The sequence below is a fragment of the Mirounga leonina genome, unplaced genomic scaffold, assembly GCF_011800145.1.
Source record: "Mirounga leonina isolate KUSES-001 unplaced genomic scaffold, KU_Mleo_1.0 Mir_180, whole genome shotgun sequence".
Taxonomy (NCBI): Eukaryota; Metazoa; Chordata; class Mammalia; order Carnivora; family Phocidae; genus Mirounga; species Mirounga leonina.
Window position 1 is genome coordinate 32,907,614 of NW_023270469.1, and position 14,525 is coordinate 32,922,138.

The following is a 14,525-nucleotide window of genomic DNA, read 5'->3' on the forward strand; positions in this document are numbered from 1 at the left end:
TAGTCAAAAGCGACCATATTTTGATCTTTTAAGAGTTTCAACTCTTTTTTTAAGTTTTATTTATGTAAGTAATCTCTACCTCCAACATGGGGCTCAAACTCAGGACGCTGAGATCAAGAGTCATGTGCCTCTCCGTCTGAGCCAGTCATGTGTCCCCTAAGAGTTACAACTCTTGACTTAATGTGGCGTCTTAGAAGAAGAAAAGTTAAATAGTTTACAATGAGATATATGAATACTACGCTGAATGTTACACAGTGGAGTTATAGCTTATTTGGTGATGAAATTTTAAAGTTAGTGCAGAAAGCAAGTATTACATATCTTCAAGCTTACCTTCAAAAACTCCCTGAAGACACTCTGAAATTGAGGAGCTGAGAGCAGCAGATTCTTATCTCTCAATTACCCTCACTGCAGACATGCATGCTGGGTAGGTAATGTGGAGAATTTTCCTTTACTACATAAAATACTATTTTTCCCTCCCTCTCAGTCTCTTTCATTTGGTTTGAGCTGCTATAATTCGATGTGGCTAAGTCAAATGAGATTCTACTACCACAAACTATGAAAACCTGGTAGAGGAGCACGCAATAACCCTTGTACAGCTAGGCCATTTAGAAAGAATAGTTAACTACATATACTATCTAAGTTTCTGTGTACAAATGAAATTAATCCATATTAGAGACCTTAGTAACATCTCTTACCATGCAAAGGTGCTTGAAGAAAGAAATGTTAGAAAAAAGCAGGGTACAATACTCTATGTCTGGTAGTCTACCATCTGCCTTAAGAACACACATGCATACTTTTTATACTGAGAATCTCTCTGGAAGAACACACAAGAAACCGTAACAGCGACTGACTCAGGGAGAGGAACTGGATGGTATGAGGAAGAGGAGAGAGGCTTTCCGCTTTACACCCTCTAATAACTTGTGAATTCTGTAATACATGTACGGATTAGCCAATCAAATGTAAATCAAATGGTTTTATGTTTAAGAAGAAAAATAAAGACTAGAGAATTAAGCAAATATCTTCATGGGGCCTAATACTTATGATAGTTGTGATTCAGCCTTATTGGCCTGACATAACTGGATGCAGTTTTAATAAAAAATAACAGTATAACCCACAGACCAGCTTACGTATGTTGTTTGGACTCAATGCCACTGGCAACTATAAATCTGACTCTTAGTGCTTGGGAAAGGTTTCTGCAGGCTGGATGACAAGCACGACACAATGCCAAAGTCCAAGTTCCTCACCCTTCAAAACTCTGCTCGATCCAAATAGTCTTTCACAATGAGGCCTAAATGTTTACCTGGCTGAGCAAAAAGCAGCTGGGACAGATGTTGTGCAAGTGTCTGCAGGGCTGCAGGTCCCCCGAGATGGTCCACATCCAGGAGGGATACAAGACTCTGGAGACACACGAGGGCTCTGCACTGAATAGTGTTCATTCTGGATAGGAAGGCAAAGAATGCGGTGTGTTTCTCTAACAGTTACCCAACAGAATTCAGTATTCACTTTTAACCTAAGCTTCAGGCTCTGACTGGGGATATCTGAACGCAGAAGATGTATGGCTATTAACAAAGAATCTTAAGGTGACCTGATTATCTACCTCATCAAAATGCTTGAGCACTCAGGGCCTGAGGCACAGCTCACTTATGAGTCATAAGGAATTTATTTAGAAGAATTTTTATGCATGGCGACATTGGCAAAACAATTCTGAACTGTGAAATAGGACATTATACATAAAGTGTTCAACGCACATACAGAGTTTCATAGTTTATAAAGCGAACACCGTGCCCCAAGATAAGAAACACGGCTAACACCCTCACAGCGCATCTATCCCTTCCCTATCTTGCCCCACCTTTCCGACCCCTAAAAGTCACCACTATCTGGACTTTTATGGTAAACAGTTCCCTGCTCTACTTTATAGATTAACTACCTATGTATCCTAAAACAAAATAGTTAAGCGTTGCCAGTTACTGAACTTTGTAAAAACAGAATCAGTGTATATTCTTTTGTGCTTTGCTTTCTTGCTCAATGTTCTAGCTCAGATTTTTTTTTTTTAACTGCTGTATATATTCTACTGTGTGATTATGTCAAAATTTATTTCTCGACTCTGCCACCGATGGACACTGAGGTTGCTTCCTGGTTGGGGCAACTAGAACCACATTGCTATTCACGTTCTCATGGCTTAGTGCACATATGCACACATTTTCCTAGAAAATATGCACAGGAACAGAACTCTTGAATCTGGGGGAAGTCAGCTTCTTCTAGTTAGTGGTCCATCCTTTCATGTAATAACAATGACAAAGAGTTTTGAAAACAGAAAAGTTCTTACTTTCTGACCAAAGATTTCCAAGTGGGACTCCTAAAACATATGTCAACTGCAGTGCTGTTTGGAAAGGCAGTTTTCTCAAAAATCTAGATTCAAGAAAGGCAGTAAAGCAAAGGTTAACGACTAGCATCCTTTTACACACAATCCCTTTATCAAGCCCCAACCTACTGCCTCTAAGTGAAATGGTTAGGCTTGGGAAGGATCTACTTTCCAGCGTACTCCCACTACTGTTAGTTCTAGCTTCTTTCTTACCAATTACCCACAGTCTGGAAGTGCGAGCAAACCTCTTTTGCATACACGGTGAATAGCTCTCTCAAGCCCTTCCCATGCTCCACAATGAGGCTGGACTTGAAACAGACTACCTTCTTTGGGATGAGGTAGTTGGTGAACGCGGTGTGAACCTCATGGGAGAGGCAAAGGGGAGACAGCAGCTGCCCACCGCACTCACTGAAGGAATTCTCCATAAATGCATCGCTCTCATCACTGCTAGAAAGCTCTTCCCACTCATCATCAGAGGGATCTGGGAAGATTGCAAACCACATGTAAGTGGAATATTTAAGAAAACTCATGGAAGCTACCCTTTCAGTCCAGGGGGAGAATGTCTAAACGTATAAACTGGTAACAAACCTTCACTGCAGCACATGTTGACGACAATTTCCAGAGCAGTCTGCTGAGCCGTCAACAATGCTATGGTCTCTCTCAGTTCCTTGTCAGTGGGCTAAAAAATAAATAAATAAATAAATAAACAAACAAACAACTAACTCTCAATGTTTGGGAAAGTATTTTCACGTGAATGTCCTTAGCTAGAGCCTACTGGATGATTTTTACCCTTGGAATAGAATGCATGGGGGATGGGGCAGCCAGAAGAAAAGTCATAACGTGCTGAAGCACAAACAAGCATTATGATTGCTCCTGGCACTGAGCAGCAGGCCGCGTTAACTGGGCTTCCATCTATCTGCACAGTTATTTTAGGTAGCTGGAGAGAAAAGATAAATATTCCGGAATTCTGAACTGAATTCACCCTGAAACTTAATCCAGTGTGTTAAGAAGTAGCTCAGAACACTAAGATTAACACAAGAGCTCATTTCAGAGACCAGCCACTTATACACAACAAACCAGCTTTTAGATGCTTAGACGTCTCGTTGGAAAAGACTGCATTAACAAGAACTACTAACGAGCCCTTATGTGACCAACAGAGCTTGGCTAAGGTGCAGACAGGCTTGGCTTCCTGGCTTTCTCTGAACCCTGCAAGAAAGCATTTCTTTGGGGTGCCTGGGTGGCTCAGTAGGGTAAGTGTCGGCCTTTGGCTCAGGTCATGATCTCAGGGTCCTGCATCGGGCTCCCTGATCAGCAGGGAGTCTGCTTCTCCCTCTCCTCCCAGCTTGTGCTCTCTCTCACTATCTCTAACAAGTAAATAAAATCTTAAAAAAAAAATAAAAGGCATTTCTTTAAGACTGAAGAAAGGGGCCTTCGGCTCAGGTCATGATCTCAGGCTCCTGGGATCGAGCCCCACATCGGGCTCCCTGCTCAGCAGAGAGCCTGCTTCTCCCTCTCCCTCTGCCTGCCACTCTGCCTACTTGTGCTATCTGTCAAATAAATAAATTAAAAAAAAAAAAAAAAGACTGAAGAAAGGGGAGAACTTCCTTCTCTGGAAATAATTAACATGAACTTAAAATGGGTTGTAGAAATTCACATAACCTTAATTCTCAAGTTACCTATGAAAAGTGAAATAGCTATGTTGATATTCCAGAATAGTTCCTAGGCTAAAAATAATGCGTATTTTATCATCTGAATGTTTCCCCCTTTCAACAAGCTTCTAATTGTCTTTTAATGCCTGTACAATATTCCATTAAATGGATACACTATCATTTAATTTGGAATATTTCAAATTACCTGGATTTCTCATTTCCTTAGATTTACTGGGTCAAAGGACTACCTATAGATCCTGTGACATGTTCCTATTTTCCTTTCCAGAATGTTCATACTGATTTATAATCCTCCAGCAACTTCTTGTGTAACAATTTGACTGCAATTTTGAACCATGTTCAAAGTTATTATTAAAAAATAATAAGGGTTCTAGAGGGGAGGGGGGTGGGAGGATGGGTTAGCCTGGTGATGGGCATTGAGGAGGGCACGTTCTGCATGGAGCACTGGGTGTTATGCACAAACAATGAATCATGGAACACTACATCTAAAACTAATGATGTAATGTATGGGGATTAACAATAAAATAATAAATAAATAAATAAATAAATAAATAAATAAACAGGGGCACCTAGCTGGCTCAGTCGGGAGAGCATGCGACTCTTGATCTCGGGGTTGTGAGTTCAAGGCCCACACTGGGTGTAGGGATTACTTAAAAATCAAATCTATAACAATAACAATAAAATAATAATAAAAATAAATTTAAAATAGTAAAATTATTATTAAAAGATAATTTTTTTTTTAAAGATTTTATTTATTTATTTGACAGAGAGAGACAGCGAGAGAGGGAACATAAGCAGGGGGAGTGGGAGAGGGAGAAGCAGGCTTCCCGGCGAGCAGGGAGCCCGATGCAGGGCTCGATCCCAGGACCCTGGGATCATGACCTGAGCCAAAGGCAGACGCTTAACGACTGAGCCACCCAGGTGCCCCAAAAGATAATTATTTTTGATAAAAGTTATTTTAAAAGCAAAGTGCTCATTTAAAAGATGTAGCTTAGGAATGTTATTTGTATTCCTTTTACTGCTGGGAAGAAGATATATAAAAACTATTCCTACCTGCTTTGTGTGTGTATGATATTCAAGTAAACAAAAGTTTATTAGAGACTCAAAGCTAAATGAGAGATGTTGCTGAGCTCTCATCCCCTAGAGAAGTATGAAAATCTGGCTCAGAAGAACCCCGAAATTAAGTTCTACTTCTTTATAACTCTCCTGATCAGAACCGTTCTCTGCTTCTTATTGTCATCAAATGAACATAAAGAACCAATCTCGATGAAATGTTATGACATCTTGGGCGCCTGGGTGGCTCAGTTGGTTAAGCGACTGCCTTCGGCTCAGGTCATGATCCTGGAGTCCCTGGATCGAGTCCCGCGTCGGGCTCCCTGCTTGGCGGGGAGCCTGCTTCTCCCTCTGACCCTTCCCCCTCTCATGTGCTCTCTCTCTCATTCTGTCTCAAATAAATAAATAAAACCTTAAAAAAAAAAAAAGAAATGTTATGACATCTGAGATTTGCTCCAAAATATGCAAGGTGGGGAAATAGATGAAATAAAACAGACTATGATTTGATCACTGGGTAACAGTGGAAGCTGGGCAAGGGACTCCTCTACTTCTGCATACGTTAAAATGACAACTTCGGTTGGTTCTCTTTACATATTTGTGGTTGTACTTTCTTACTTTAAATTATGCAAATTAAAGGTTGATTCCGAAGGCCTCCTGCACCAGCCACCAGGCAGTGGGAAGACCAGAGCTGTCGGACATTACATTTGTATTCCAGGCAAATACAGGCACCGTACAGGCACTTAAACATTGGCTGACTGACCATCATGTTAATCATCTGGTCTACTCAGTTATGTTAAGAGACTTTAAAAAGCAAGCTTTCCTTATGAGAAAACGCTGCATTTTATGAGCAGCAATGTTCTATTTTTAAATAATACGAAGAAAAGTAAATACCTAAATGACGGTTAATTTTCAGTACTTTTTACCCGGTGGCACTGAATCTTGGTAGATGTGGATCTCAGTCCCCACCTTCTCCCTATAGGAGTCCCAGGGGGAGCAGTGGAAGGACGCAAGTGTTCCGCTCTCCCCCTCCCTGCAAGGGATTTCAGACACTTCAGAGTTCCCTTACAACCCAACTGTACTCCCCGCTCCTGCTGGTGGGAAGTCGGCGTGGTCAGTCACGGTACACGTGTTTTCGGTCGGGCCAGTCCATGCAAGACCACAGCTGCAGAGCCTCCAAGCCCTGATCAGTCACATCCTGACTTTCCCTCCCGGGGCGGGGAGGGGGAAGCACGTCTGTCCCAGATCTGTAACTCACCCTTCCAATGTCAAACTGCAGAGAAAATACTGTTAGGGCTCTGCCTTTGTCTATCTTGTTTTACTTATTTTAAATTTTACTCAGACTATAGAACAAGCAGTAAATTGGGCGTTCAAATATGTGCCCGCCCACACCAAAAGCAGTGCTATGATTTTGACGCAACTTTATGACTTGCAAGCAGCTCAAGGGTGGGGCAGCCTTCTCATGTTTATATTCACCCCAGGACTTAACAGGATGCTGTGCACCTAAGGGCTATCTATCCATGGGGGCTGGGAAAGTAGTTCTCATGACAACATTATGATTTCATTAAAATACCACCAATTCATGCTTTACAACACTTTGTGAATCCAGGAAAGGAGCATACTGTTATATTTCTTTTCAGGTATATTCCATTTAAAGAACTCTTATATTGGGCATAAACTTCTCAAAACTCTTAAGACTCTGAATGAAGACAGCTCTTAGTTTCAGTTCAGGATCAGGAGAGGCCACACCTGGAAGTGCAGAAAGCCTGCGAGGACAGGGCTAGGGTTCCTGCAGTTCAGCCTCCGTCATCTTTCTTCAGAATGCCGTCAGTGGCCTAACCCATCTCCCAGCCTCCAGGCCCCCTAACGACACTAACCTGCTTTCACCACGCTGCTCCCATCCCATCCTTTAAGACAGCTAGGTGTTCTATCCAAAAAGCCTTCTCTGACAACCTCAGCCTCTCCTCTCCCATCAAGGCTGTCTATGCGGCGTGCCTCGCTCTACAAACTACTCCCTCAAAACTCTGTGCGCAGCCCTATCCCCGCTCTCAGCACGAGCACCGTCATGTATCCTAATTATGAGTCTGTCCTCCCAAGACAGAAAAGGTCCCTGAAGACAATAAAAATGTCCTAATCGTCTTTCTAGCATCAGCATTCGGCACAGTGCCTGGCACACACCAGGAGCACAGAAAATGTGCACCTGAACGAATAAAGCCAAGTCATTGTCCTCCCTGCCTTCCCAACTACTCGTTGACCTTCTTTGGGGGGAAACATCGTCCCAAAGCATGGCTCCATCTCTGCTGACTGGCTCCACTGAAATGCTCCCTGCCCCTGAGCTTGCTCACCTTTACTCCAACACGAATGTGTCGGTGAACATGAACAACCACCAGTTCTCACAAGCACCCAACCTTCTCTGCTCAGCAATGGTGGGCTAATTAATGCGGGCTGAGCCTACTATTTTGGTAAGGATAAATATGAAAACAAAAGAGACAAGAATGCAAGTACCACCGGAGCAAAGTACAAACTCCTTCAGTAATGAAGACTATCTGGCCAAGAGTGTGTAACTGAAGAGGGGAGACACAGGAGTTAGGAAGATGACTGCACGTTTCTCAAGTGTTACAGAAGTACTGGTCTCTCCCCTCTTGGAAATCCTCTGTATAGAAAAGTTTCATTTTAGACAGGAGATGTTTTCTCCCCCTCTGGGAGTAGATTTCTAAAGCTGCAATGAGAGCCAATGGGGAAACATGACGGACTGTTACTGAATTGCACTTTGTAATAACTGTACCGTGACAGGGTTCTACAAAGCTCAGGATACCTATTAGAAGAAAGTGGCTGTATGAATCCAGGCTTGCATGCATCAGTCTGACTTACTGGAAGCAAATCAGAAATGAAGGTTTTCCTTCTGACTTTTCTTTTGTGCGGGATCTCTTCCATTTCATCATCTTCCATCAGAGAGCCACGGCTGGTGCTCTCCAGCACGTCCTCCGTCTCTGCAGCAGCTTCTAACCTCTGCTTTTCGGCTTCATGCATTCGAATTACCGTCTCACCAGCGTCCACGTCCAGAACGTCAGACAAGATCTTCAGTATGGCATTTATGATTTCCGCCTGACTCTTGGATGGAATAATGTCCTTTAGGTTCCAAATGGTGCCTGGGGGGAAAAGGCACGTAAGGACAAAGGACTCGCCTGTGAAAACTTTTATTAAATACAGTTTCCACAAGATTGGTTCTTTTAAGCTCAGGTGTAATATTAAAAAAAAAAATCTCCAACCCTCTGCCTGTGTTCAGTTTTTATTAAATGTCAAAAAAAAAAAAAAAAGGCTTCGCACAGAGGCGGCTCCCTTTATTACAGTCCTGCATGATCATCTCTCTTCCTTGGCACACAATGCCTCTCTCAGACACACCGCACAGCAACAGACCGAGAGAACGCTGATCAAGTTTCACTTGAAACGACAAATGAAGCTGCCTCGCTCTCTTTCATCTTAACCTGAGCTGCCCTCCTAGGCACCTTCTTATATTCCAAGAGAGAAACGAAATGCACAAAAATTCCAAGGTTTCTGGACAAACCAGACAGCAGGTTCTTGGTTTTTTGCTTATCAAAACAGAACAGGAGGGGCGCCTGGGTGGCTCAGTTGGTTAAGCGACTGCCTTCGGCTCAGGTCATGATCCTGGAGTCCCGAGATCGAGTCCCGCATCGGGCTCTCTGCTCAGCAGGGGGTCTGCTTCTCCCTCTGACCCTCCCCCTCTCATGCTCTCTCTCTTTCTCTCTCTCAAATAAATAAATAAAATCTTAAAAAAAAAAAACAAAAACAGAACAGGAGCTACCATTAAGTAGGCAGACAAACTAATTGAAAAAAACAAAACAAAACAAAACAAGTCACTGTTAAAATAAAAATACATCCTGGATATGGACCCAAAGAATTGAAAGCAGGGACTCAAACAGATATGTGTCCACCCATATTCACAGCAGCATTACTCAATAGCCACTGACCCGAGTGCCCATCTGCTGATGAATGGTCAAATATATACACATAGTGGAATATTATTCAGCCTTAAAAAGGGAGGAAATTCTGACACACTACAAGGACGAACTCTGAGGACATTATACTAAATGAATTAGTCATAGTTCGTACAGCATGCAACTCTTGATCTTGGGGTCATGAGTTTGAGCCCCACATTGGGTGTAGAGCTTACTTAAAAAAAAAAAAAAAGATTTAAAAATAATAAAATAAATGAAATTAGCCAATCAGAAAAAGAAAAACACTGTATAATTCCACTTAGATGAGGCACCTAAAATAGTCAAGTTCATAGAGACAGAAAGTAGGATGGTGGCTGCTGGGGGTGGGAGGATGGGAAAATGGGGAGTTGTTCAATGTGTGCAGTTTCACTTTTGCAAGATGAAGAGTCCTGGAGATTGGTTGCACAACAATGTGAATGTACCTAATATTACTGAACTATACACTCAAGAATGGTCAAGATGGTAAACTCTATGTTACATGTACTTCACTACTAAAAAACAACACCTCTCATGATAAATTACCTCTGGAAGAGCAGGAAGAAGATATATACAGAAAATATATAAATTACCCATTACTCAACAGATCACCAGATTATTTTTTACCTCTACATTTAGAAATCCCGAGGAGAAAGGAGCTGGGGGTAAAGAATTTACAGAAAAGAGAGTGGTCACGTCATGCCCATTTCTGAACTCACTGGTTCATAACAAGAAAGGATCCTGACAATAGCACTTCTTTTTTTTTTATTTATTTATTTTTATTTATTTATTTTTTTTAAAGATTTTATTTATTTATTTGAGAGGGAGAGACTGAGAGAGAGAGCACATGAGAGTGGTTAGGGTCAGAGGGAGAAGCAGACTCCCTGCCGAGCAGGGAGCCCGATGCGGGACTCGATCCCGGGACTCCAGGATCATGACCTGAGCCGAAGGCAGTCGCTTAACCAACTGAGCCACCCAGGCGCCCAGCACTTCTTTATACAAAGACAGTAGCTTGTTAAATTGAAAAGAAACCTATTCTAGAAGGCTCCACAACTATGCATAACCTCTTGAATTAAGGATCTCCACTTAAATATTACAATTTTCAGAACAGACATAAGCACAGAAGGTCATTATGTGGTGAAAATGAACGAGTGACTGAATTTTGGCCTCCATCTCTACCCATTACAAATTACTAAAAAAGCACACTGCTGGGGCGTCTGGATGGCTCAGATGTTAAGCATCTGCCTTCGGCTCAGGTCAGGATCCTAGGGTCCTGGGATCGAGTCCCACATCGGGCTCCCTGCTCAGCGGGAAGCCTGCTCCTCCCTCTGCCTCTGCCTCTGCCTCTCTCTCTCTCTCTCTCCCTCCCTCTGACTCTCATGAATAAATAAATGAAACATTAAAAAAAAAAAAAAAAGCACACTGCCGCCTATGGCTAAATTTTACCTGCCACCAATGTCTTTAATAGAATGTACTCCATGGAACTGACAGGAGAAAGCATTGCTGATTCCAGTACATGCAATGCTGGGGCACTGAAAGATTTCAGCAGCTCTGGGTTATCTTCGGTCACTGTCTGCAAACAATATGCTATAAAGATAAAAATTAAGTATTAAAACACAAATGAATTCTGCTAGGATAATTTATACCAATTTAATTCATCAGAAAACATTTGCATCTTTTTTTATTTTGTATTTAAATTCAATTTAGTTAACATATACTGTATTATTAGTTTCAGAGGCAGAGTTTAGTGATTCATCAGTTGCAACCCAGTGCTTATTCCATTAAGTGCTCACCTTAATGCCCATCACCCAGTCACCCCATCCCCCCACCCGCCTCCCCTCCAGCAACCCTCAGTTTGTTCCTTATAGTAAACAGTCTCTTATGGTATGCTACCCTCTCTGTTTTTATCTTATTTTATTTTTCCTTCCCTTCCTCTATGTTCATCCTTTTTGTTTCTTAAATTCCACATATGAGTGAAATCATATGGTAGCTGTCTTCCTCTGACTTATTTCACTTAGCATTACACTCTCTAGTTCCATCTAAACATTTGCATCTTTACAACTCCTTCAGACACAGACAGCTTTTGTAAAGTAAGTATGCTTTACTTAAAGGATGGTACGTGCAAACGGGGCTTCTCAAATTGTCAGTGCAATGAAAGATTTTTTTTTCTTTTTAATTTCTAATTTTTTACAAAATAAACTTTTACAAAATACAATTTAAAAGGCTCTTAAATGGTGTGACAATGTGAAATTACTATGAACATTTATTAAGGTTTCTCCTCAATTTCTGCACACGTCGGGGACCAGTGGCAAACAGTCTACGGGAGAGACAACGCTTTTAGCAGTTCCGTTATCGAGAACAAGCCCTGGACTTGGGGACATTCTGGCTTCCTTTAAATTCAGCATGACCTTAAAAGTTAGGGCTATTTCTGGTAAAACAGTATTTCTTAAGAAAAAAAAGGGGAGGCGGCGCTTGGGTGGCTCAGTCGTTAAGCATCTGCCTTTGGCTCAGGTCATGATCCCAGGGTCCTAGGATCAAGCCTCACATCAGGCTCCCTGCTTGGCCAGGAGCCTGCTTCTCCCTCTCCCACTCCCCCTGCTTGTGTTCTCTCTCTAGCTGTGTCTCTCTCTCTGTGTCAAATAAATAAATAAAAATCTAAAAAAAAAAAAAAAAAGAAAAAAGTATTTTACATAAAAATGAGTAAATTAAGAGATGGCTATGATATTAAAAGACATATGATCCCTTTAGTGCTTAACTCCTCCCTTGAGTTAAACAAGACAATGGATTACAACTCGCAAATCAGAAATAATTAACTGAAAGTATCAAAACAACTGGGATTGCCTGACAGGTTTGACAGAAGAACCTCTGAAGCACAAAAGAGGAAGCAAGCCCAAATGTGTTTTTCTTAGTGTATTCCAAACAAATCCATTTCTTTCCAGGTCTCAAAATTTCAGTCAATCATGATCATCCAAATTAGTCAAAATATATGCTACTGCTGGGATCTAGTTTGGTTCCCCAAATACATGTGTATACAAATCCACATATACGCATATATCCAAATGTAATTCTTTTTCATTAAGAGACTAATTAAATTCACTTTAGCAAAAAGCCAAGAGAAACTGAGGTTGCTACCATAAAGTCAATACAAGAGCAAAGAAAGCCATATTAATATATAGGATGGAATCTCAGAAAGTTCACTTTACTGTATGTAAACCTTGCTTGATTTTCAAACCAAAGTAATTGGACATTTGTTTAAAAAATCACGAATCTAGCTAAATGCAAAAAGAAAACATTATTATACAATGCAAAATTACTTTATTCTGACCCATTTTTTTTTTTTAAGATTTTATTTATTTATTCTACAGAGAGAGAGGGAACACAAGCAGGGGGAGTAGGAGAGGGAGAAGCAGGCTTCCTGCTGAGCAGGGAGCCCGATGTGGGACTCGATCCCCGGACTCTGGGATCATGACCTGAGCCGAAGGCAGATGCTTAACGACTGAGCCACCCAGGCGCCCTCAGACCCATTTTTTTTACAGTTTATTACAGGACAAAAATTAAAAACAACTAAACCTACAAGACTAAAGACACAAAATAGAAGTGAAGTTTTTCTTTTATAAGCTATTAACTAACTTTTGTGAATTTCCCTAATTGTGAGAAAAACTGTCCTCTGAGATTAAAAGCCACCTACCAATTTCCTAGTTCAACCATTTTTAAAATCCACATTTACTCATAAATCACCCTTCTGCCAAAGATTCCATTTTGAGAAACTGATTTTTTAATTTTTCCCAGTAGTATTTATTCCACTGTTTTCTCCTATTCTCTTGAAAGTATCCATTAGAGCCAAAAGAAGCATCAGTAAGGGGAACACACTCAGTCCATGCCAGGAGAAATGCATAATTAAATAAAAGGACAGTTGGATGCCTGGCCATTATAATGGGTAGAAAAGAAATGCTTTTCATCAATTATTTCTCCACTCTCCCCAGAGTTCTGCTGGGCCACCCATCCTCCAGTCTGTCTCTCCAAATGGACAAGGGCTCCCCACTACGGCTCTCTAACCGCACAGCGAGAACACGAGGGAGTCAAGGCAGCTGAAGCTGCTGAGCTCTGCTTGCCCTTTCCCACAGAAGGGAAGCAGGCCTACATGAAATTTCAATCACTTATTTTCCTCTCTCAAGAAAAGCACAAGTTATCAGTTTTCTGCTGGGAGTATGAGATAGTGGTACAAGACATTTAAATAAGTCTAGATTCCAATTAACTTTGGCTCAGAGGCCTGGTAGTTGTGGGTTACTGTTTCTCAGTAAATGGGAGATGAAAGCTTCAAGAATTAATAAAGTGTTCTAAGAATGATAATAGACTGCTCACATAATTACCTTCCTCCCTTTCAGAGTGAAGAGCAGGAAAATTGTATGAGTAAGTAAAGTATTAATCATAGATTTTAAAAGATTCAGAACAAACAGAACTCAGTTACACATTTATATATAAAATGAGAAAAAAGAAATCACTCCTATAGAACAAACATGCTATGTTGGAACAAAAATTTTTGAATAAGGCCACACATACTTAATAAATCATCACTTTTTCTTCACTTACCTACTGAAATAGCCAGGTCAACATTGGTGGGAAACCTACTTAAATACTTTAATACAATCTCCAAACACCCTTCTTTGTTGAATATAGATACTGCTCTACCACTGCATTCACTAAATTGAAGGAGGAAAAAGAAGTTTTACTATTCACATTTTAACATTAAGAAATCAACCACAGAAATTCATGAAAAGATAAATTAGGCTTTATAAAAGAAAAAAAAACAAAACAAAAACAAGAATTGGAGTCAAACACCCACCATTTTTATAGATGAAGAAACCAATGCCCATTCTTATTTACTGTACACAGACAAAACTGGCTATCTGTATTTTTATTTCTATCACAGTAGAACATTTTAGCCGATCTCTTTACCTGCATGCCAGTTTCCTTATACGAGGCTGGAGCTGGGAGAGGGCTTAGAAATCATTTAACTTCTATTCCTCGTCTCATACATAAGGACACCCAAGCCCCAAAAGGTGAAGTGATCTACCCAAAGATCGCACATTTCGTTAGTGGTGGTTCCTTGGGTCCAGCCTATGGTTCCTTCCACTACATAACAGTAAGTTAAAGTGAGGATAAAAGGCCTCTACACTTACACAAAAAGCACTAATTTAAAAGAAAATAAAACGGATTTTATTTATTCCCTCTAGACTGCTATTATAATTTCAACAAGCAGAATTTGCAGTCTACAAAAGAGAAATTACTAGATACATTTGAAACTACACTACCTTGGGGTGCCTGGGTGGCTCAGTCGTTAAGCATCTGCCTTCGGCTCAGGTCATGATCCTGGGGTCCTGGGATCGAGCCCCCGCATCGGGCTCCTTGCTCAGCCGGGAGCCTGCTTCTCCCTCTCCTACTCCCCCTGCTTGT

The 14,525-nt window shown here is 41.1% G+C and overlaps 1 protein-coding gene across 5 annotated transcripts in view; it reads right to left on the bottom strand.

Annotated features, from left to right (window-relative positions):
- HEATR3 (HEAT repeat containing 3) overlaps positions 1 to 14,525 on the bottom strand; it is a 41,231-nt gene that overhangs the window by 20,175 nt on the left and 6,531 nt on the right. For 4 of the 5 annotated variants that reach the window (XM_035025251.1, XM_035025250.1, XM_035025252.1 and 1 more), the window contains 7 exons: positions 13,662 to 13,771; positions 10,518 to 10,658; positions 7,951 to 8,228; positions 2,951 to 3,041; positions 2,686 to 2,843; positions 2,327 to 2,409; positions 1,301 to 1,437 (listed from right to left, as the gene is read on the bottom strand). In XM_035025251.1, coding sequence (XP_034881142.1) covers positions 1,301 to 1,437; positions 2,327 to 2,409; positions 2,686 to 2,843; positions 2,951 to 3,041; positions 7,951 to 8,228; positions 10,518 to 10,658; positions 13,662 to 13,771 — 998 coding nt within the window. The remainder of the gene's footprint in view (positions 1 to 1,300; positions 1,438 to 2,326; positions 2,410 to 2,685; positions 2,844 to 2,950; positions 3,042 to 7,950; positions 8,229 to 10,517; positions 10,659 to 13,661; positions 13,772 to 14,525) is intronic. The other variant, XM_035025255.1, reaches the window with a different exon arrangement.